At 34.6% G+C, this 23,621-nt stretch overlaps 2 protein-coding genes across 2 annotated transcripts; both read right to left on the bottom strand.

Moving 5' to 3' along the window:
- Positions 1–1,283: 1,283 nt before the first annotated feature.
- zgc:101731 (SNARE_SNAP25N and SNARE_SNAP23C domain-containing protein) lies at positions 1,284–9,971 on the bottom strand. Its single transcript, XM_007236844.4, has 8 exons — positions 9,814–9,971; positions 5,165–5,252; positions 3,946–3,987; positions 3,254–3,302; positions 2,410–2,521; positions 1,917–2,054; positions 1,677–1,821; positions 1,284–1,547 (listed from the first exon to the last, which is right to left on the bottom strand). The coding sequence occupies exons 2-8, from the start codon at positions 5,234–5,236 to the stop codon at positions 1,482–1,484; spliced, it is 624 nt and encodes a 207-aa protein (XP_007236906.1). The 5' UTR covers positions 5,237–5,252; positions 9,814–9,971; the 3' UTR covers positions 1,284–1,481.
- Positions 9,972–10,420: 449 nt separating this feature from the next.
- Positions 10,421–22,563, bottom strand: LOC103043366 (calpain small subunit 1). Its single transcript, XM_007236838.4, has 11 exons — positions 22,448–22,563; positions 20,251–20,311; positions 20,072–20,108; positions 19,889–19,987; positions 15,657–15,714; positions 15,446–15,510; positions 15,252–15,320; positions 12,170–12,248; positions 11,827–11,943; positions 11,685–11,743; positions 10,421–11,552 (listed from the first exon to the last, which is right to left on the bottom strand). The coding sequence occupies exons 2-11, from the start codon at positions 20,295–20,297 to the stop codon at positions 11,526–11,528; spliced, it is 657 nt and encodes a 218-aa protein (XP_007236900.3). The 5' UTR covers positions 20,298–20,311; positions 22,448–22,563; the 3' UTR covers positions 10,421–11,525.
- Between the last annotated feature and the right edge of the window lie 1,058 nt (positions 22,564–23,621).

The following is a 23,621-nucleotide window of genomic DNA, read 5'->3' on the forward strand; positions in this document are numbered from 1 at the left end:
GTATGGTGATATAGGCCTACAGTTATCGGTAGATTTATGTATAGGCTTCTATTGCTTGTTATTTAGTTACCACCACATCCCCCTCATAGATTCAGTTAAGAAAAACAGCCTTCTGTCCTAACAGCTGTGACAGAATATAGAGCCTCAATAAGCTTTAAATAAGGTTATTAATAAGAGTGCTCCATACTAGCCTCCATTTTGAGTTAGTTTCTCGTTAAAGGTGGAAAGAGAAGCGCTCAAGTTCTCTTGTTCTGCAGCAGGTGGAGCTGCTGAGTCTCATATTAAAGCCATGAGGAGGGTAAGTTTCCTCAGAGTGTGTAGTAAAAAAAAAACGTGGAACATCTTATTGTAAGCTACTGTAAGAACTGGTGTCTAAATAAACTTTAAACTTTAGAGCAACACTTTGAGCATATGCAGTTTTTCCCTTTTCACACTTATTATTTGACATGGTTCTCTTTACAAGACTGTCTGGGAAACACACAAAACACTGTGTACACTTGTGTACTAACCCACTGTTATATTACGGGTCAAGCTGATCTGTTTCATAGTTTAAAAATGTTTTGGAGCATGAATCTTCACCCTGACTGGACATTAGTGTAAGAATTGGACTGTCACAATAACTATTGACTTATCATGTATTTAATGAAAATTACCTCAGTAATTTTTGTTAAACTCAATATTGGCCATTGTATTTACTGAGAGAAAAGAGCATATTAATGTGAAAACATTAGTATATTGACATTTAAAATATTTTTATAGTCTAATTCCAATGTCAAAATATTCTTAATAAACAAAAAATCATTGCTCTTCAAATTGAGTAATTGCATTATTATGCTATTATATTATCATTATTATTATTATATCAGTGGCATAAAATGGTATTAAAATGAGAATTATATATCCATCTGCCTAAATAAGCACACTTTTGTATAAAATGTAACTGTCTTTATTGTTTCACATACAAAACCCATTGACTGAGACATTAATATATTATTCCATGAACAATCAAGAATTTGAGCTTACTTTACACTCTAAAATCTGTATAGTTAAATAAAAAAAAGGTTCTAATGATTTATTAAAATGGTGGGACCCTTTTTTGTTCTATATAGAAGTATTACAATGTTTCCCATCTTTTTGTATTGAAATGTTTCTTGGAGTGTTTATGGTTCTGTATATAACACCATTTCCCTTGCTGAATAACCTTTGAAGAACCATGGTGGTACAATCTGAAGTGCTAGCTTATGGAATATGAAGGACATAAAAAATAAATCAAAACAACTATGTTCATCTTGCATTAATGTAATTAGCCTACATAATGTAGTAACATGCTTCATGTTGAATAGTTTTTATTGAATGACATAAATATTGTGTGTGAATTGAATTTGTGTTTCAGACGTGCACATATTAGTATAAGAATGTAAACTCTTTCTTTTTTCAGGTTCCTTTTTTAAAACGAAGGTTCGTCACTTTTGCCTCCATGTTTATCTTGCCATTAGCTTGGTAGCCTTCTGATTTGCCTCATTAATGCGAGACTCGTTAACAATGGCCTAAAAAAATGGGAAAAGAGCACAGCATAATAAGGCATGTTGCTGGGTGAAACATAAAACAAAAAAACATAAAAACAATAAAATAAATACAATAAACTACAATTAAAAGGAAATCTAAGAGCCACTGACCTTCCCCTGAATGCGGTCGATTTGGACGTTCTGTGTATCAATTTCATTGCGCATATCAAGCGCCATGCTTCTCAAGTTGCCAAGGATGCTGCCCACCTGGGCCAGATTCTCCTCCATCTCATCCTCTCGGGCATCATTCGTTACTCTGGTGGGCCCACACAAGTACACACATGTATTATCAAATCACTTTTGGCCCAATGTGCACAATACATTGTTTCAAAGAAAATAATTATTACAGACCTTGTAATATATCCTCCACTCATAGTCATCTTCTCTCTCTCATCCAACACCCGAGATGGGGGCTGAGTGGACACCACCCCATCCTGATTATTACCCCACACCTTCTTGTAGGCTCCACTCGCTTCAAAATTCTTTAGCCTGGAAAGAAGTAAATAAGTATACTGATAATTTATCTGTCTCTATTTTTTTCTTATTGTAAAAGAATCTTATTGAAGAAGATTTCAGTGAATTAGTCAAGTAAAACTTTGAACAAGGCAATAAATATTTTTAATGCAAATACAGCTGGTCATCAGGTAAATATATAATTTTTAATATATTATAATTTCAGAGGTTTTAATTAATTAAAATATGTAACTTTTTTACATCATTTATTATTATTATTATTGTTATTATTATTATTGTTGTTGTTGTTCAGAATTTATCAACAAAGTGTCATCTTTTATTTTGTTTTATTACTATTTACACAGAGCAATGTGACTAAGATTGCACATACTTATCACATGAGCATAAGCCGCAGCATTTGGCCATATCTGTAAGGTTTTTCTCAGCTTCCCTCATATCCTGATTGATCTGGTCCAGCCCCTCTTCAATCCGCTCCAGTTGCTCTGAGAAGCCAAGCCAAAAAGGCATTTAGTGGAAAAAATGTCAGCTTGAAGAAAAGAATGGGCAAAGAATATTGTGTAATAAAAATGTCAAAATGATTAAATTAGGAAAATACAATTCTTAAAAACTGTAAGACCATCAACACTGCAATAAAACACTCTTATCTTTAAAGGAAAAAAGAAAGTCAAGCTTCTTGTCTCCGATTTCTTGGGGGGTTTCTGTAGGTCTAATTTTACCATTTTTTCCCCAATCTGGCAGTCCAATAAACAAATCCCCATTCATATTACCTACCCATATCACCAGCAATGCCCCTGGCACCAGCAGCATAACCAATCAGCCAACATGTTAAAAGTTTCTGATACAAGGCCTGTGCTGACCAACATCACACTAGGATTATGGAGGAAAGCAATCAGCTGACAGCAAACAGAGCAAGGCCAATTGTGCTCTCTCAGACTCTGGCTGCTGCTGGCAAGCTGCATGGTCTGTGATTTAAAGTAGCTGTAACAAAACTAAAAAGTAGGCTCATTATAGACAGAATACTGTCATTTATTTGCATGTATTATGTTTTAATCAATGTTTTTTTTTTCCATATTTTCTTACACCAATAGAAAATGAACAATTTGTGTATATTTCCATTTGACTCAAAATTAGATGAGTAAAGAGTGGAAAGTATTTTACAATGTGTTAATACAGAGATAATCCATAAAGAATACAATAGATCTTTTTGTCATTACCGCCTTGTTCATCTAGCATGACGAGTGTCCTGATGCCTGCATCTTTACTCTGTTAAAAAGATATTGAACAGTACAGTATATTAAACATACAAAAAAAAAAAACATAAAAAATGGTAATTCTTTTTACTGTACAATAATGGTACTTAGTCTACTGGACTGTTTGACAATAAAGTGCATGGGTATAATAGGGCCATTTACAGGCTCTACGTTGTTGTTATACTAATAAAATCCTATTGAGTGGGGTAAACACTCTGTATAAGCACATGAAGCTGGAAGTAGCTTATCAGATATAATATTGTATGGGTTTTTCCCTGATTACAAAAAGTGTATGTACATGTGTGTGTTTGTAGACACCACAGGTGTTCTTATTTCCAGCTGCATAGTGCTGTGTTTGTGCCCAAGGGCCGGCACAAAGGAGCCATTTTATAGAAAACAAAGAACACAAGCCATTGTTCATTGGTATCTATTATAGCAATGCATCTGAATACATCAAACAGCATATCACAGGCCTGGTAATATACTCAATGATAATGCAGCAGGGAAATGATGTTAACAGAGTCTTAGAGGTTTATCCATTGTATTAATACGGTCATTAACCTGTATGTTAAAGTTTGTATTAATGTGACATAAACATGATAATAAATAGTTTTTAATATAAATGCTTTTGGAAATACAATGAAGATGTCTCTCACCTCCTCTAACAAAAGCTTCATGTTTCTGGTCCTCTCTAGTGACTGGAGATGAGAGACAAAAACATATCAGGTCAAAAACAACATGAACACTCTACATTACATACACAATTCTTTACTTGACGTAAAATTCACATAATTGTTGTTGATAATTTCATTTATTTCTCTGAAACCAACTGATTAGCCTACTGTGGTCTAGCACCATTCATGTTGTAGATTATGCAGGAGAGTGTTTGTCATATTCCCTGCTGAGCAGCGACTGGGGGATACAGCAGACCTGCAGTAACCTTTACCTAATGGAGCGGAAGAGATGATGTCACTGATGATAGACGAGTCCAGTGAACAGAAATGAGACCTGCATGCTGACTAATCTCCTAATCACACAGTTCATAATCTTTGCAGTAGAAAACATCTTGTACTGACAAACTATACTAACTTAATCACACTACATTTATTAAGAAGGCTGTAATGTTAGTTAAGGCAACTATTCTTTGCAGTAGATGGATAACTGAGTGATGATATATAAATAATAATGATATATAAAAAATATTAACATGTAAAATTAAAGAAGATTAGTTGCTCAAACCTCTGTTAACTGTTGTATCTATTTAATCCCCAAATTTATTCTAACCAGTTTTATGTTTAGTACTGTACAAATTGCAGTGTGGATATTAAGCCTTCTCTACAGAGTTAGAATAATTGTATCTAAGTGTAAATCATTTTTAATTTATTACTCACTAATAATCCATTGAAACAAGTGTAAACCTTTTTAAACAGATACTTGTACTGTAGTTTTTTTTTTGACCCCATTTGATATACAGTATTTGTGTTTTGTAAGTAGATGTTTTGTAAGAGGAAGTTATTTTTTTATGCAAACTATCTTACAATGTGTCTTTGGAAGTTTATAATGGACAAAATTTAAAGGGATGTAAACATGTATACACGGAAACCTTCCTTCTGGTTCTGTGGTGCCCAGGTACTAGGAAAGAGTGTTATAATACAAGGTCTAATCTAATCTAAAAATGAAAGGCAGAATGTTTAGAGGCAGAAAAGATTAATGTATTATGCATTTCATTTAGGTGATGCACATTAAATCTAGACCTGTGGAGAAAAATGCCCACAGTGTAAAACCCCCACATTTAAAATTTGATGTGCAACACTTTCCTCATATTATTCTAAAAGTTTCTTATTTTAAGAGTCATTTGCTGCTGGTGTTTTATACCTCATCTGTCACTTGGTTGGCCCTCCTCTGGAGCTCCTCCACCTCAGATCTCTGGGGGGCGTCAGCAGCCATCTTAGCTTCTTCAGTGCTATAGAACAAAAAGGAAAGCGCATAAGATGAGGGAAACACAGTTATTCTTAGAGCTGGGACACTTTTCTCCACTGCTCAGACGAGGAGGTATAATTGGCCTGTTCCTGCGGATGAGGGCACAGAGAAGAGGGATAAAGTAAACACTTTAGTAAAGAAGACCCCAGCAGGTCGAAACCCACTGAAGTCTAGAATAAGCAGCCCGACACTCTGCTTCACACAGCACAGCGGTCATCATTCAATAATTACAGGGTGAACAGCAAATCAAGGATGGTGATGGTGCTAAATTACAATTATATCAAACCTACTGTATGATTATCTTGGAACAGAGTGTTTGTTGAAAGTCAGATGAGCATACACCTTTACCAAAAGAAGAAAAACTGCATATTTCAGTGAAATATAAAAGAGAAAGTGTTAAAGGAAGTAGAGGTACACAATGATTTGGACTGAAAAAAGGACTCCAATTAACAATACTCTAGTATAATAATATACAAAAAGAGTGTGTTATACTCAATAATATCGTCATAAAAAACATATTTACGTGTAATTCTTATAATTATATTTTTGTGTAATTCTTATGTTTACAGTTTATATACATGCATTAAAAAGTCTGCACATTATTATTGTTGTACAATGTTTGGTTACATCCCATTATTTTTAAGTTGCATTATTTATTTTGTTACATTTTTAATATTACTTCTTGGTAAGTCATTATATACACAAAATAGACAAAAGTTTCCATAAAGAATGTTTGTTTCAACTAAATGTTTGAAACTGTTATGCATCCTTTATAAAACTGTAACATCTTCTTAATTATAACATTAACATTATTTGTTTCTGTAGTATATTCTTGAAAATAATAAAAAATAAGCAAAAATAACATATTAATTTCGAACCATATTTCTCACCCCGCCTTTAAAATACAATATAAGCATTGCAGAAATCCCTGAACCAGTTTACCGAGGAGACTTTTTCAAGTCAGAGTAATTCAGAAAAATAATATACACATGGGAGTTGGAAGGACAGGGCATCTTACGATGTAATTTTACTATGATACTATTATGACTTAAAGTTGCACCCATTGCTGACACAGATATGCAAACACATACGCACAGCTTGTCTAGTCCCGGTGGGAAATTACAATATAATAAATATTACTCAATACAATTAGGGAATTTAACAAGCAGGTTAAAGAAAAAGTATATTTTACTCATGGTTCAGGTTTACTCACTTATGGCTATGGAGTTCTGTTCTTAAATAAAAGCAACATACATTTATTTGTACAGACTTTAAGAATACATTTAAAGGCATCAATTGACTGAAATCTTTTGTAGAGCAGGTTATCACACAGAAGCCCTGGCGATGCTGAGGCTGAATGCAAGTATAATTACATCCTAATTACAGACTATCTGTGCAAAGACAACATGCTGAGAGGCACAGCTTGTGTGTAAAAAGGGCTGAGAAGCCTATAGCTGGAAATACCCTTAGATTACATTTGACATTTTGCATTTAACCAGCCTTTTCAGATTCAGATAAATTTATTAGAATTTCATAACCATTTATTCTCCATTTTCTATGTTTTGAATTTAGCTCCTTGGTTTCTGTTTAGTTATGAATTTGCCCCTGTAAGCTGGGCAGTTGAACAGACTTTTGAAGACATTTTTGAAAAAAGAGGAAAAAAAGAATTTTGTTTTTGTAATGATATGATGCAATATGAATGACGATCACTTGATATGATCAGGGAATTCAACTGGTAAGGTAAAAAGATTAATATCCGTTTAAGGGGGTCTCAATCTGTCTTTCACATCCAGCTTGTAGCTTCATGGAATCAAATTTAAAAAATAAAACAATGAACATCATTTGTACAGCAGGCTATCACTCAGACAAGCTTCAAATGCTGAGGCTGAATGCAAGTATAATTACATTATACTTACCTAATTACAGAGTGTTTTTGCCAGGAAAACATGCTGGGAGGCGCAGCTTGTGAATCCAAAGGGCTATGATGCCTATATCACCCACTAATGCTTAAAATACCTAGTTATTAAATTTGACATTCTGCTGCATTTTACCTCATAGTTATAGTTTAATTTTATATCATACTGTATGCAAGTAGCAGTGTACATATGCAATTCAACAGTTATGTAATGATATAAAAGATGAATTAAAAATAATAAACTTTTTCATATGCACCAAAATTTTACATTTACCAAGACCAGTGCGAGTTACTGTAGTGAACACAACTATTATATCAATATTTTTTACAAAAATACTTTGTAATTACACAGCATATGCCAGACATGCTGTGTTAATGTGGCTTGGACCAAAATGTAGTAAAAAAAGATCTGTATCTCTAAAACCCACAATTAGATGCAATGTCATGCAGTACAATGTTTTTACATTGACTTTGATTAAAGATTTATTAATTCTCTGGCAAATTAAACATTTTGGAGATAACAGTGGACAGTGTAGTGGGTGGTAATAATCGAGATTAGGCAGCATCTGCCTAATTTTCTGTACAAAACAGACAATGCCAAATCACATCCAAATAAATTCCATATATTTTAAGCAATATATTCTCATCCTGTTGTATTTATGTCTTCTTAGAACTGTGTTGGGTCCTGTTTAAGTATCAACACAGACCTACTTCTGTAATACACAGCATTTCCCTGTGTATGCATTGTAAGAGCTTATCAATTTTAATGCTCAGACATGAAGCATCTTCTTGTGGCTCACCATCCCAAATCCCTACACACTGACACCCACTGATTCCAGTCAGTAAAGGTCAAGACGTACCCAGAGCATAACAACCCACTTGATCGGATTGACTTGCACATGGGTTTTAAAGCCACAGGTGGAATTTTCATATCTCATGTTTACCTCTTTCTAAAACAAAGCATGTGAGAGTTGATGAATTAACACAATGCTGTCAGAAACAACCTTAATTCGAAGACAATTAGCAAATATAATACAATTTAATCAACCACAATGAATACCAAACTGCCCACACAATAGCTTGGAAGTCTCTATTCTCCATTCCTTGTAATCTACAGTAATATACAGATAATTTGGTGTAATTATAGTGCTTGCAAAAGTAAACACTAGCTATTTATTTATTTAAGATATTTATAAAAACTTTATCTACAGACTTTTTTATGAGCCATTGTAACATCATTATCTTCAATTTTAAACTCTCTCTCTCTCTCTCTCTCTCTACAGTACCAGTCAAAAGTTTGAACACACATCTTCTCATTCAAAGTGTTTTCATTCTATTTATGATTACATTGTGAAGAAATTAAAGCTATAGAGAAACACATGCTAAATTATTCTGTAAACAAAAAATCAACAACCAGAAAGAATGTTTATACTTAGATTATTCTAAGTAGTAGGGGTGTGACATATTGTATCGTACACAATAATATCGCCAACATTTTTGAAATATTACTCACCCCTAATTATCACATCAGGGTTTTTATCACTGTTTTTTTTTACTGTTTTAGCAAAAGTTTAACTGTTCTAACTATAAAAAAAATACACTGTTCTCATTTCCCATTATATATCTACTAGAGACAGATTATAACTGTCCAGTATCATTCATTTTGCTTTAATCTTGGATATATGGAGATATATGAAGTGCATTATTAGTATCATGACAATCTAGATCATTAACTTTTGCTACAAATCTGATAAAATTCTTGTTTTTTTTATATCTTAGTCAGGGGTGTGCTATTTCATACTGTATGCAATAATAAAATGTAATTTTCTTTTTGTTGCAGTAGTGTATTCTAGGTTTTTTAATTAATGTTTTGTCCTATCGCCAGGAATATTGTGATATTATTTTAGAGCCATAATCATCCACCCCTAGTTCTAAATACCACATTTATCTTTGAGGACAGATCTGCACACTTTTGTGCACACTTTTATCTCAGTGTCTTCATGAGGTAGAGTCACCTGGAATAGTTTTCTCAGTGTCTTGAAGAAGTTCCTAGAGGTGCTGAACAATAATTGCTCCAGCTCATCCCAAATCACCAGCTCAGTTGGGGTTAGGTAAGGGGATTGTGGAGGCCAAACAAAATACTATACGTAATTCCATATGTGTTATATCATGTCTTTAATATTATTCTACAATGTAGAAAATCAATAAGAAAAACACTGAATGAGGTGTGTCCAAACGTATGACTTGCATTGTGTTCTACATAGATTTATGTTTTAACTTTCTCTTTCCTTCAGAAAATCTGTGTATCTAGTTATGATTTTGCTCTCTCATTTAAAGTAGCAAAAAGGAGGAAGATTTTCACCTCAAGTCTGACGTCACCTTATCACCTTACTACATCCACTGTGTAGCTCTTACTGTAAAATAAACCGTTTAAGCCCATAAATTGAAGTACTTTTTAATAAACAGAGAAAAATAACAGTGGACTGCATTTCCACACAACCAGCAACGATTTAGTTTGTGTGCTTTAGCTCTCGTTATGTACATTACATTAAACAATCATTCAAGACAGTCTAAAGCTGGTCTTAAACTTTTATAAAGATTAAATAATATATAATTAATACTCACTCACCTCTTAGAACAGGGGAAACTGGACTTCTATGCGGCTTTCCCTTCGTTTACCTTCCTCTCAGATAGAGCAGTTGTTCTCCTCAGCCCCCTGCACCTGTGTTTGCTCACGGATATGATTTTAGCATCGTTCGCTCAGCCTGCTCCTCTCCAGCTCAGGTGAAGCTGAAGCCACGCCCGCAGCTTTGCTATTGGTTGGTGCGTTTAAGGCGTCTCGAATCTGATTGGCTGTTAAAGTGTCAGTCATTTCTAACGAAGCTTTGCTGGCTGTGCGTGGTTACCCAGCAACGGATGATTATTTCTTCCAGAGGAGCGTTTTTTGGTACGCCCATTTTAACAACATTACTTGGAAACAAAAAAATACCGTTTAACGTGTTAATTATATATTATTATATATTATATTTATTATATATTATGTACACTACCAGTCAACATTTTTACAACACCCCCATTGTTTCCCTTTATTTTTATTAAATTGTACAAAATCCATTGTTCCAGTGCCATTAAGATAAACAATTGAACTAAAAATAAAGTATTTTTTGTATTTTTTTAAATAATTGAATATTGTAAAAGCATATTGTAAAAAACATAAACAACGAGAAAATCATATATTGTTTTAAAATTAGAGGTTTATTTTAGGCAAACAATTCAATTGGTTAACATATCACAGCTGGTAAGCAGGAATGGAAATAAACTGAGCTTTGTAAATGGATTTAAAAGAATGTCACTTTACAAAGCCTTTGTAATAAAGCAGTATTGGAACAGTATTATTGCACTCTCTACTGCAACATTTACACACAGAACTTTCACACTTTCATCAGAATATCTAGAAAAGGACACAGAAACACAAAGAACTCTATTAAAAGTAACTTTTAAAAGTAATCCTGAAAACAAAAAGGAAGAGGTCTGGCTGATCCACATGACAATGAGCTTAGCTTAACATTGGACTAAGTCCAATGCAATCTATTGTTAATAAGATTTAAAAATATATTTTCTGACTTTTTATAAATGTGACTCCCCCTTTTTATCTTGCAGTATGTTAGTAACGCATTACACACTTTTAATTATTTTATTGTGTATGTTTTATTCAAACCATAGGAAATAGTAGTGTTTACAGTGTATGTGGTATTACAGTATAATCTATTCGGTAGGGCCTACTGTAATTACAATATTGCAGAATTCCCACATTAAACTGGGATTTAACACAATGTAGCAATGCTCCAAACAACATTATTTCTGCTTTTGGACGGTTCACAACTTTTAGATTTAAGCATTATATAGACACAACGGTGCCCTCTAGTGACAAGATAAAGTCATGCTTATCTATATTGTCATGCTGTCAACAACCAGGCCAAAACCCTTTATGACCCTGAGTTTAATGCAATGGACATCATGTTTTATTTCCTTTTTTATGTTTTGTTTGACGTCACCATTTGTGATCAGAATATACCATTGCCAATGAATCAAGAAGCAATTTTATTTCAGCAGCAAATTTAGATTTATCTGATTTAGAGCACTTTTCTGCATTACATTAGACCGTTTTAATGTTTTTTATCACTGGAACATTGATTTAATCTGAAAACGTTAATAAGCAAAAAATGAAAATAAATTTCAGATTATGTAAACAAGTGTGGTAAATCAGAGTGACATTTTCTCATGATGACAACCAATAATTAGTAAAGTGTAAAAAACAGTACAGAGATTATTCTTTTTGATTTAGGAGTACATCATCAGCTGCAGCCACTGAGGATAGAAAGAGAAAAAAAATCCAAACAAACATTAATTTTAGAACTATGCAATTTGAGTTAAGAATAAAACAGGTCTTAATAGGTGTTGTAATGTTGTTACTGGTTATGTACAGTATAGCTCTCATACCTCTTTTATGTTGACTTTGACAGTACCAGTGTTGTTTTTGTCAAGTGTTCTGAAAGCACCTGTACAATTGTATAAATATCTTGCATTAGGTCCGCATTAAAATGTTTACAAGAGTTTGTGATAGCAAGAAAAGCCAACTTACGACACATTGCATCCAGTCGCACCAGACACCCAATGAAGTTATCAAAGTCCATGTTGCCACTTTCATCACTGTATCTGCGAATGATCATCTGGAAGAGATGATCACTGAGAGGAAACCCTGGAGACAGAGCAGGAAGACCTTTCTCAAATTTCTTTGCAAAGGAATCATTTCAAATTCTTTCACACAAAGCTGCTGACAGTGCTGGAAGTGTTACGATTACCATGTGCTTTTTCCTTATCAAATACTGAAGGAAGAAAAACTTCTTAATTTTTTTTAAATATAGTTTTGTCTACTTCACAGCAGCTGAAATATTGTTACACTTAGAAGTACATCAGTTACTAACCTGCTGCTCTGAATGCAGCCGGCAACTCATCAGCCCCAATCGTCCCAGAACAGTCTGCATCATATGCCTTATAGACGCCCTGTGTAAAACAAAGCTCAAATTCTTTAATGCACATTAATATCGTACACATATTGTATTTTATTTTTGCAGAGGTCTACTTACAGTATTTGTATGATTTATGTAGCTTAGTGTACCAACAAACAACCAACTTCTGTTCTGATTCAAAAAGTGGACTAATGAACAGCTTGCACTTGTGAATACCTGGTTTGTTACAGTCCATACACCTTGTGAATGGAGTATAACAGCAAAAGGAATGTGCCAGGTTCCACTTATATCAGCCAAGAACAGAAATCTGTGGGCAGAGACTTTCCAAAATTGGCCATGCTCTCTCTGGGTGGATAGATTACACTCTCTTCATTAATAAAATTCCATTATGATGCTAGTTTACACAGGCATCTGTTGGCAGATGCATCAGAGCTGGGGAGCTGTCACATTCCTCTGAGTGTGTTGGATATAGAAGTCTCTGCATCGGCAGCACTTTTTTTCTTGCTGTCCTAGTGTTGGAACATTGCAAGTATTCTGGGGGCCCTAGTGAGTGGGTTGGGTAATCAATTTAAATTTTGAAAAAGTAAAAAGAGAAAAAGAAAAACAGCTTAAGACTGGTTTGGTGAATCTCTTGAAGGCCTGTTGTCTATGGAGTGAATTTTGTGCCAAAAGTTTTACGTAAAAAAATAAAATCCACAATCAAAATTTTAAGAATCAAAAGTAAAACATGTATGTTGCAAATTCAAAAGAGAAAAAATATATATCAAATATATATATTTAAATATACTTGGTTATTTTATTATTCTTTGAACTTATTTGAAAATTATTTTAGTTTGGATTTTGCCAGTCTTTGCTTTCATTTTTGGATTTTTTTGGATTTTCTGTGGATTTTTGTGGATTTTGCTGCTAAAGACTTTTGCTTCTGGAATCTCTCCTTTGCTTCTGCTTCATTTTTTTGGTTCTGATTTTTGGCACACTTTTCACGGGTGGGCGGGGCTTAGAAGAAGGCGTTCCCCTTTAATCTCTATTGGTCACCTACCCTGAACCCTCGTCTGAGACAGACCACGCCCACCCCGCCAGCTTCAAGCGCTCTTCCAAACATGGCGGAGCGAACGGGGTTCAGCTCACAGCAGCACCAGCAGGTACTTTTCCAATTAAATTTCATACAGACGTTATGTTTAATGTTATATTTCTTTTTTAAGTAAGTGTTTAACTCTATTAAGATGCTCATGTTAGCGGGGTGTGCTAAATATCCATGCTTAAATTATACTAGTTAGTTAGTGAACACTAACCTACCTAGTCAGTGAGTTAGTGGGTTAGCTAAGCTAGTTAGGTTACCTAGTCAGTGAGTTAGCTAGTTAACCTTAACCAGCACTTACTTGGCTTTACCCTGGGGCATAATAACTAGCTTAGCTAACCCACTAGCTCACTGACTAGGTAACCTAACTAGCTTAGCTAACCCACTAACTCACTGACCAGATGACCTAGATTAAGTAGCTAGCTAACTCACTGACCAGATGACCTAGGTTAAGTAGCTAGGTAACTCGCTGACCAGATAACCTAGGTTAACTAGCTAACTCACTGACTAGGTAACCTAACTAGCTTAGCTAACCCACTAACTCACTGACCAGATGACCTAGGTAAACTAGCTAACTCACCACTGACTGACTAGGTAGGTTAGTGTTCACTAACTAACTAGTATAATTTAAGCATGGATATTTAGCACACCCCGCTAACATGAGCATCTTAATAGAGTTAAACACTTACTTAAAAAAGAAATATAACATTAAACATAACGTCTGTATGAAATTTAATTGGAAAAGTACCTGCTGGTGCTGCTGTGAGCTGAACCCCGTTCGCTCCGCCATGTTTGGAAGAGCGCTTGAAGCTGGCGGGGTGGGCGTGGTCTGTCTCAGACGAGGGTTCAGGGTAGGTGACCAATAGAGATTAAAGGGGAACGCCTTCTTCTAAGCCCCGCCCACCCGTGAAAAGTGTGCCAAAAATCAGAACCAAAAAAATGAAGCAGAAGCAAAGGAGAGATTCCAGAAGCAAAAGTCTTTAGCAGCAAAATCCACAAAAATCCACAGAAAATCCAAAAAAATCCAAAAATGAAAGCAAAGACTGGCAAAATCCAAACTAAAATAATTTTCAAATAAGTGCAAAGAATAATAAAATAACCAAGTATATTTAAATATATATATTTGATATATATTTTTTCTCTTTTGAATTTGCAACATACATGTTTTACTTTTGATTCTTAAAATTTTGATTGTGGATTTTATTTTTTTACGTAAAACTTTTGGCACAAAATTCACTCCATAGTTGTCCTTCACAAAACCTGGGTTCTCATCAATTGCCTGTATAACAATGTATGCCCTTTTTAATGTTAGAAACATAGTGTTTACCTTTTAGTTTGTAGATCAATCTTAGACTGCGTCTCTAGGTTTGCACCAGCTTTAGGTTTATTCATATGTTCTATAGCACTCTGAGACAAGGGTTTGATCCCCATATTACTCCACTATTACTAATACTAAGTCCCATCATAGGGCCACATATGATTATTAGCAAGCCACAGCACAAAAATACCAATTCTCCAATAAGGCTACTTTAAATAAACTGTCAAACCAGCTTAGTTGTAAATTATAGAAGAAGAACAAATTCCCATGCCTTCCAGAGGTTGGCAGCAGCCCACCTGTCTCACCTCTGGCAAAGCAGTTGTAGTGTGGCAGAAATGTAATGTAATGTAATGTAATAATGTTTACACCAGTAAGCTCCACACCCTATAAATGAATGGTTGAAATTCCACTCAGCACCTATGTTTGCTTACCTGATGAAATCAAGGATAGGCTCACAACCTGTGACCCCCCCTGACTGTCTTTAGGCATTAAACTGCAATCAGTTTTCCAGCAATGTGAAGAACCATTTAGGCAATTAAAGTGTCCAAATGGATTTGTAAGTTATCATTGCTCTATACAAATAGTTTGCCTTTACTAAAAAAAACCTTGAATCATTTTGTTAAAGAGTGAAGCTCACTTACCTGCCACTTCTTAATATTGTTCCACAGGTACTTGAACTCCTGAAAGCCCAACTTTCCAGAGCTGTCAGTCTGTTTAAGAAGAGTTAAGGTAAACATGAATAATCTCACTATTACACACTATGTACAATCTATTGCAAGGAAAAAAGCAAGTTTTTTTTCCCTTGCAAAATTCTCATGTTTGTGCGGAAGGATACGTCCATTGTTGCCACCATGGCCCTGCAAGAATCAAGTGTGAAACCCTCAGTCTTGAGATCTTTATCTAGAAGTGGGAAGAAGAGACATAAGTGGTGTTGTGGCTTGTGGTTTCTCCATAATGGGTGTGTGTTCATTGCAAGAAAATTGGCTTTGAAATATGATAGTCTTTAGAGCTAAGGAACAATCCATCTTTTAGCAAAGCATACTCACGTTTGCCTATAATCTTATTGAGAATGTTCATCAGCTCATTAGCGCTCACTTCCATGTCCTGAAAAAGAAAGAAAAAATTATGGGAATAAACAATTCTGAAGAACTGTTATCTTCAAGGCTCACCACAACATTCATTTTATACAGTAGGGTGACTAGTTCAGACAAGTCTACTTACTTTTTAAAGTGAAAATTTTTGTGACAAAGTGACAGTAGTAATACTTTTACAAATTTACTCTATGTAACCCACTCAAATTATTAACAATTAAAAAAGTTGTAATCTACTAAAAAATAATTAAATGAATTTTACAAACAAACCAACTATTAACCTTCTCAGACAATTATAGAAAACTACAGTAACTTAGGAAAAATTAGGATATTCACGCTGTTGCACCACACGATCTCCTTAGCCAAAACACAGTTTTTATCCTTATAAACTCACCATTACCCTGATTATACGACAGGGAAGAATTTAAAAATATGTTTGCAGTTACAGTATTACAGCATTACAGTATTTTAAAGGTTCGGTAACTTTTAAATGCGATTGTTATGCTGTTTTACCAAAACGTCTACTAGCAGCAATCCAGGCTACTGCTTTGTTGGCTTATATTTTGGTACCAGTAATTTCTGCAGACGTTAGGTGTTAATTTTAATAATGCACTAGATCAGTTGTACGATAATGAATATTCCTTGGTTACTGCCCTTGCGTCTATCTGAGATATGTGTATATTTTTGGAGAATTGGGTAAATAAGAGACTGTACAATGTAGCTAAGCTAGCCGTTTTATGTGCATTTGTTCATGTAGCTTTATGCTATTGACAGTTAAGAATTCTGTACTGTACAATTTACTGTAAAAATTTGTTTCTTAATTTGGCTGTACTTATAATAAGTAATGTTAAGCAGTTCCGTTGTAAAGTTTACACTGTTGCACCACAAAGCAGCACATGCACAGTGAGTAGAGTGGTGAACTCAGCAGACTGGAGGGAGAGTACCCAGCAGTGTGATTGCCTTAGCTAAAACACAGTTTTCATCCATATAAATTCACTAATAAACTGATTTTATGGGGACCTTGTTCTGTGGGACTGATCCGACGTTTATTTTTTTCTTTCTATTTTTTTTTACCTGCAGGTCATTTTTTTTAAGAAAAGAAAGGCCTTAAGACTATTTTTTTTACTGACAAACAAATAAGATTTACAGTGTTTTTTTTTTTTTTATTATTACTAAACTGCTGCACTGATGGTGAGTAAAGGAGGGGAAGACATGCTCAGTATGCAAATTGATGGTTCTGGGAGTTAATGGGAATGGTGTGAGAATTTGTTTCAAATGTATCCTACAAAAAATAAAAAGTATTGTGAAAATGTACTTTAATTAGGTTAAAAAAAGCATTCACGTTCAGATGCAAAAAACGTATCTGTGTCACACCATTATATCTTCTTTATTTAAAATTAACAACCCCTTTTCAGTGTAATGGGTATTGTGACATTCCTCTATATATGATATGTAATTTTTTACTATTGCAAGTTGCTTCTCGTAATCCAAAACAAAAAGCTGGAAAAACAGAAAAACTTCAGAATATTATTTGCTTTAACTCATATACAAAAGTTTTGGGACAACTGCTCATTCATTATTTCTTCTTAAATCAATAGTATTACAAGAGTGTATCCTGCTTTTGTTGGGGAATGCTTCCTACAAGTTTATGGAGCATTGCTGTCAGAATTTAAATTGCATTGCTGACAGTTCCTCTGCTCCACAGCTGTATGCGACAGCAATGTGTACAAATTAGTAGCTGTATGCATTTAGTAGCAGGAGTTTCCACAAACATGAACATATTTGTACATTGTAAACACACCCCACCCTTTGAACTCTTTTACCTACTTGAGACACCCAGCATCACAATGGAAGGAATGTATTAAAGAAGAAGAACCTCTACGGTGGCCGAGAAAGCCCAACGCAGTGCAAATTGAAAAGCGCTGCAAAACCACAAAACACATCCATCAAAATTACAACACAGGCGCTGAAAATAGAAAAACGCGCTGCAAATAGAACCACAACACAACGGAAGTGAGTCACAACACAAAGGAATTTTCCCGGGGGACCTTAAAAGATACTGTACCAGCTAAGCTGCGTCTTCAGTAACGTCTCGGACTGCACTATGTGTACAAAGGACAATAAGTGGCAAACAAGGCGTTTTGTGAAGCAGAACTTTTAATAATATGCACACAACCGTGGTAATCACAGGTAATAAACATAACTTACTTTTCAGAAGCTTGTTTGCCACTTATGGTCCTTTATACACAGCTGGTACAGCATCTTTTAAGGTCCCCCGGGATAATTCCGTTGTGTTGTGACTCACTTCTGTTGTGTTGTGGTTCTATTTGCAGCGCGTTTTTCTATTTGCTGCGCCTGTGTTGTAATTTTGATGGATGTGTTTTGTGCTTTTGCAGCGCTTTTCAATTTGCACTGCGTTGGGCTTTCTCGGCCACCGTAAAGAACCAGTTATGCTAGCTAACCAAGCAATTAGTGAGGACTTATATACATTTTTAAACCACCTTCTTATTTTCTGTTTTAAAAAATAGAAACAGCCACAGACCTCCAAATCATAAACAAAATCAAGATAAACAAACATTTTGCACGACATTTAAAGCTAGAAACAGAAACATCTCGATCATTACTTATTATTTTAATTACAACACCACTTTTTTTCTTGCTCCAACTATGTTAATTCACATTGTTTTATTATGAGCTAACTGGCCAGTCACACCAACTGGCCAACCACACTCTCACAAGATAATACATCACAACTTATACAGGTGTTTGCATTTCCAAGCTTTTATCTGAGATATCACTTCATGGTAAATTTACACACTCCTATCCTGCAACTTGTGGCCTCAGTCAGAGTGTATTGTCTTTGACTATTAAAAAAACACTTATCTCCATTTTGTCATTGTTTGGTTTACTACATAAGATGATCACACACACTGTGTCAAAATGTTTTGATAAATGGACCAATTAAAATTCTTAAAAATGTCCTCTTAAGTACATTTAAATTAAACACTCTTTAGTCTTTTAAATTAAAATAACAAGACATTTCATTAAAAGGGGGCAGGTGATCTATTTTGACCCCAGGCACTAAGTCAGACTTGCCTTTACATGCATGTAATGAGCGATTTCGCTTTATCTCCTGTGGGTGTATACTGTAACTCTACATACCTAAAACTAACCACAGTAAACATGATCAGGCAAGTTTTTATTAACAATCATGCATATTATACCATTTGAATTATCTGACACTATGTTTGTAAACTCATAATGAATGGATAATTTAATAAAAAGAAAACACACAACACATTTGAGTTCTTTCAATGATTAATCATATATCAACCATTTATTTCTGTTTTGGGAGAAACCATTTTTTAAATTTTACTATTGTATTTTAGGTGCCTTCACAAATAAGGAAATGTAGATCTAAATAAATACAGCTCTGGAAAAAAATAAGAGAGCACTTAAAAATAATTTGTTTATTTGATTTTACCACATTAAAAACCTCTGGAATATAATCAAGAGGAAAATGGATGATCACAAGCCATCAAACCAAGCTGGACTGCTTGAATTGTTGCACCAGGAGTGGCATAAAGTTATCCAAAAGCAGTGTGTAAGACTGGTGAAGGAGAAGATGCATGAAAACTGTGATTAAAAACGTGGGTTATTCCACCAAATATAGATTTTTTAACTTTATAAATATGAACCTTTATTTGCATGATTTGAGGTCTGAAAGCTCTGCATCTTTTTTATTATTTCAGGCATTTCTCATTTTCTGCAAATAAATGATCTAAGTGACAATGTTTTTATTTGGAATTTGGAAGGAATTTTGTCTGTTGTTTATAGAATAAAACAACAATGTTCATTTTACTCAAACTGAAGTGGTCTCTTAATTTTTCTCAGAGCTGTTTGTTTAAGTCTTTCAATTTATCATATATAAAAAGGGTAACTGATTTCCCCCAATATGGAGAAAAAATGCTTGATATATGGTTAATTGTTGAAAGGTCTCATTTATGAACAGATTGCATCCATCCTATTACAAAAGCATTAATGCTTAATATTCACTGTCCACTTATTTATATGTCAACTTGTGAAGGGGGCTTTAATTAGGTGGGGGACATCCATTGATCAGTGGTCCAGTAACAGTTAGTTTATTAAATGTTGGTCTAGATAAATATAAATATAGAACCACTTACATCTCCAGCAAGCTGCAGGAAAACTTTGCGAAACTGCCTTTCCTCATCGCTCTCATTTGACTGAGACTGAACATTTACTTGTGGTCTTCTGACAGGAGGCTGGAACATACAGAGATATTATATTACTTTAAAAAAAACATTGATCTGTTAATGTGTACAAACAATGATAAAAAAATAACTCACAGGTTCAGATGGACCGAACTGGGAAGGATCAACATTGCTGTAAAACGTTTGGACAGGAGAAGGAAGGGGTGGTTAGAGTTGAATTTAAATAATAAATGGATCAAAAAGAAATATAAGCCTCAAAGCAAACATTCCGAAATATTTACATTCATTTCAATTATAGCTGACATGCTACCAACCTCACAACGTCGATAATCCCTCCTACGATTTTTTTTAACGCAAACATGTTGGCTGTGAAGTCTATAAAGAGAATGTAATGTAATCAGCAGTAGCAGATACACCATTTGAATGTATTGAAAGTATTGAGACACATGTTCATTCACTGTTTCTTCAAAAAGCTATGGGTAGTTAAAGTAACTGTATTTACTGTGCTAGGAAGACTTTTTTGAGCATTGCTGTGAGGATTTGATTGTTGCAGTGTGTGCAAGTAAGGTCACAGTTTTGGACCTCCCACTACCCCAACTAGTGCCAATATGTTAATGCACATCTGCTCCATTTACTATGTTTACTATATTCTGAGTCCAATTATATTATATTATCAGCCATGGCTCCTTATAGTAGCTGAATGCATACATAAGAAAGGGTATTTACAAATATTTGGATATATAGGGTCCGTTTCCTGAACAGAGGTTAATCCTTATAATCGACTATATTTTTCTGTCAATGGAAAATTTCGTCCAAAATAATGTGTAGTACAAGTCTAGGCCTAATCCTGGGTTGGGAAACTGCCCTAAAGTGTGTGTACATGCAAAATATATGACATTCATATTGGACCAGAATTCCCATATATGTTCATGCTTATTATTAAGTCTAGAAACGGCTGTCGGACAATGTCATCAAACTCAGTGCTTAAGAAAACACATTGGTTCTGACAGATATATTTTCAGTTTTTACTTCCCAAAATAGTCATCATACTGTTTTTTCATTCACAGAGTTATGTGTAAAGTTTAATCAATTTTAAAATTTGAAGAACTAACATTTTGTTCTCTGTTGGAAGGAGTGCATGTTATAGTTTACTAGTTAGCTAAGGCTACGTTAGTGAACTCCTTACAAACTCTAATAATAGCATATGGCAGATCCAGATATGTGTTCAGCTGTGTGCTAAAGTTACTGTCAAAAAAAACAATTTACAGTTTAATCAGTTTGGTCTGTTTGAATGCTCATGTCTACATATCCTGTTTTTTCAGCTTTAGCTTTCTTACAGTTAATCTAAGTTATATTGCAGTTATATTGTGAAATCCATCCTTCCCTCCACCAGTGCATTATACTAATACCCCTGTTGTCAACATAATGCCCAAGCATAACATCTACTTTTATACTCTACTGCCGACAATGTAGCTAGCTACCCTTTTTCATTAAATGAAGTTCCTTTTTTTCTAACATTTGTAAAGATTATAACCAAATAGTTATATTATATTTCAGCCCACTGCTCTCATTTGGCTTCTTCTTCTAATACTCTTGCCTGAAGATCATTTGCACAAACAAGGCCCCTTCTCAAATGTTTTTCGCAGTTTAAGGAGTTTTTTACCACAATATAAAAAGTTATCTTAAAAAAAAATAATTGTTCCAGATCCTATCTGGTCCTCCACAGTTTTCCAGTGTTTAAAAATAACATTATTATTAGAGTACTGCTACAGAAAGCAATAGGTTTTGCTGACAATATTACCTGTGCCTGTGTTTTTTACTTCAAAAATAAAATTTAAACCCATATTCTTACCAACTCAGAGGAACTCAGGCACTAGTGAAAAAGCATATGCAATAAAGTAAACTATGAAGTTGTTTTAACACAACAGAAACCTGCTTTTCCAGAACACAGAGCCAACTGAATCATTAGAGCACTCCCCGCCCTAAAAAGTACACCAGGAGATCTCAGAGTCCAGTATTATCTATAGTGGAGGCTGGAAGAATGCAGTATATTACTGGTCTACTGCTCAAAATATGATGGATGCGGTAAGTCCCACTAAGCTGAATGCCAAACTGATAGCTCAGCAACAGGTACACTGGAAATTATGATCTTATTTGAATGCATATTTGTATTAAAAGAGAAGAAAAAAGGTGAAACATCTTATTTGTATAGTCACTGTGTAGTTTCTGACTTCAAAACTTTTTTAATTTACGCAAAACTGCTATGTCTGATATGCAGTGTTACTTTTTATATCTTAATGCTTTAAATTTGACAGGTATTGCATACACTGTAAAAAAATGCTTTAATTTAAAAGTGGTTTATTATTTGAAATAAATGTTTTAAGTAATTGAAGTACTATTTTAAAGACCAGTTAAGCAAAATTATACTTGCAACAAGTTAACTAACAAGTTTACAGTGTACAAAGAGTTATACATTTTAGAAAACTACAATTGTTAGTAATATAAACTCACCTTTTTGAGCGAAGAACTCTGAAAGACTGTGTAGCTTCCAATTCCTTTATCCACCTCTCATGCAAAGCAGTTGTTGAACACCAGTGTTCGCTTACAGATGTGATTTTAAGCTTTTTACCTGCTGTGCTCTGAGCTCAGGTGAAGCTAAGGCCTCGCCCATCCTGAATTCTCTTCTCTGATTGGGTGATTGCTGAGTACATGAGTTAAGTAATGTGATTGACTACAAGATTCATGCATGCTGATTGGTTACTTAAATCCTGCAATCTGACTGGCTGGTTCAGTTGCATGCTCGGACAGGTCTGCTGGATTCTTACTTGTGTACTAAAATCTGACTGACTGAATTCCATATTTTGACTTGTATTTTTCAAATCTTCACATCTAATTGGCTTCTTGAAGCCTGCACTCTGGCTTTTTGAATCATGCAATCTTATTGGCTTGCTGAAACAGGTTTCTTGAAATCTGCACTGTGATTGGCTTTTTGAATCATGAAATCTGACTGACTGTTTAATCCTGCACTCTGATTGGCTTTTGGAATCATGCAATTTGATTGGCTGGTTGAAACCTCCACTCTGATTGTCTTTTTACATCATGCAATCTGACTGGCTGGTTGAAACATGTGAGCTGATTGGTTTCTTGAAGTCTGCACTGTGATTGGCTTTTTGAATCATGCAATCTTACTGACTGTTTAAAACCTGCACTCTAATTGGCGTTTAAATCATGCAATCTGATTGGCTGGTTGAAACCTGTTTGCTGACTGGATTAATGAATCCTGCACTCTGATTGGTTTTCCGAATCTTGCAATCTGACTGTTTAAAACCTGCACTCTGATGGGCTTTTAAATTCTGCAATCATGTTGGCTGTTAGAAACCTGTATGCCTTCTTATAAACTACCTGAATTCTGCATTCTGATTGGCTCATTTAGTGATGTTTTAATGAGTTACAGAGGAATTAAAAATTGGAAAAAAAAAAAAAAACTAGCCAGTGCAGTGGTATTTACAAGTGGAAAACTGCAATACTAGACGACACACAGACACAAGATGTGATTCAAACTCTAACATGTTTTAATAATATTTGTATGTATTTGCACACCAATGCCTATCTGACTTATATTAAGCAATTTTGCTTTCATATAACTGGAGTGTTTGTGTGTCGACCACTTGATTTCTTGCTTTGG

Source organism: Astyanax mexicanus, chromosome 18 (assembly GCF_023375975.1).
Source record: "Astyanax mexicanus isolate ESR-SI-001 chromosome 18, AstMex3_surface, whole genome shotgun sequence".
Lineage (NCBI taxonomy): Eukaryota > Metazoa > Chordata > Actinopteri > Characiformes > Acestrorhamphidae > Astyanax > Astyanax mexicanus.

What these genes read in the sequence shown, in the direction of transcription:
- LOC103043366 (XM_007236838.4), bottom strand. Translation starts at nt 20,297, where the DNA reads ATGTTTGCGTTAAAAAAAATCGTAGGAGGGATTATCGACGTTGTGAG. An exon ending in GGGATTATCGACGTTGTGAG is followed by an intron (nt 20,109 to 20,250) that starts GTTGGTAGCATG and finishes AACGTTTTACAG; the next exon opens with CAATGTTGATCCTTCCCAGT. An exon ending in TCCTGCAGCTTGCTGGAGAT is followed by an intron (nt 15,715 to 19,888) that starts GTAAGTGGTTCT and finishes TTTCTTTTTCAG; the next exon opens with GACATGGAAGTGAGCGCTAA.
- zgc:101731 (XM_007236844.4), bottom strand. Translation starts at nt 5,236, where the DNA reads ATGGCTGCTGACGCCCCCCAGAGATCTGAGGTGGAGGAGCTCCAGAGG. An exon ending in CCAACCAAGTGACAGATGAG is followed by an intron (nt 3,988 to 5,164) that starts GTATAAAACACC and finishes TCTCATCTCCAG; the next exon opens with TCACTAGAGAGGACCAGAAA. An exon ending in TCGACCGCATTCAGGGGAAG is followed by an intron (nt 1,548 to 1,676) that starts GTCAGTGGCTCT and finishes CCATTTTTTTAG; the next exon opens with GCCATTGTTAACGAGTCTCG.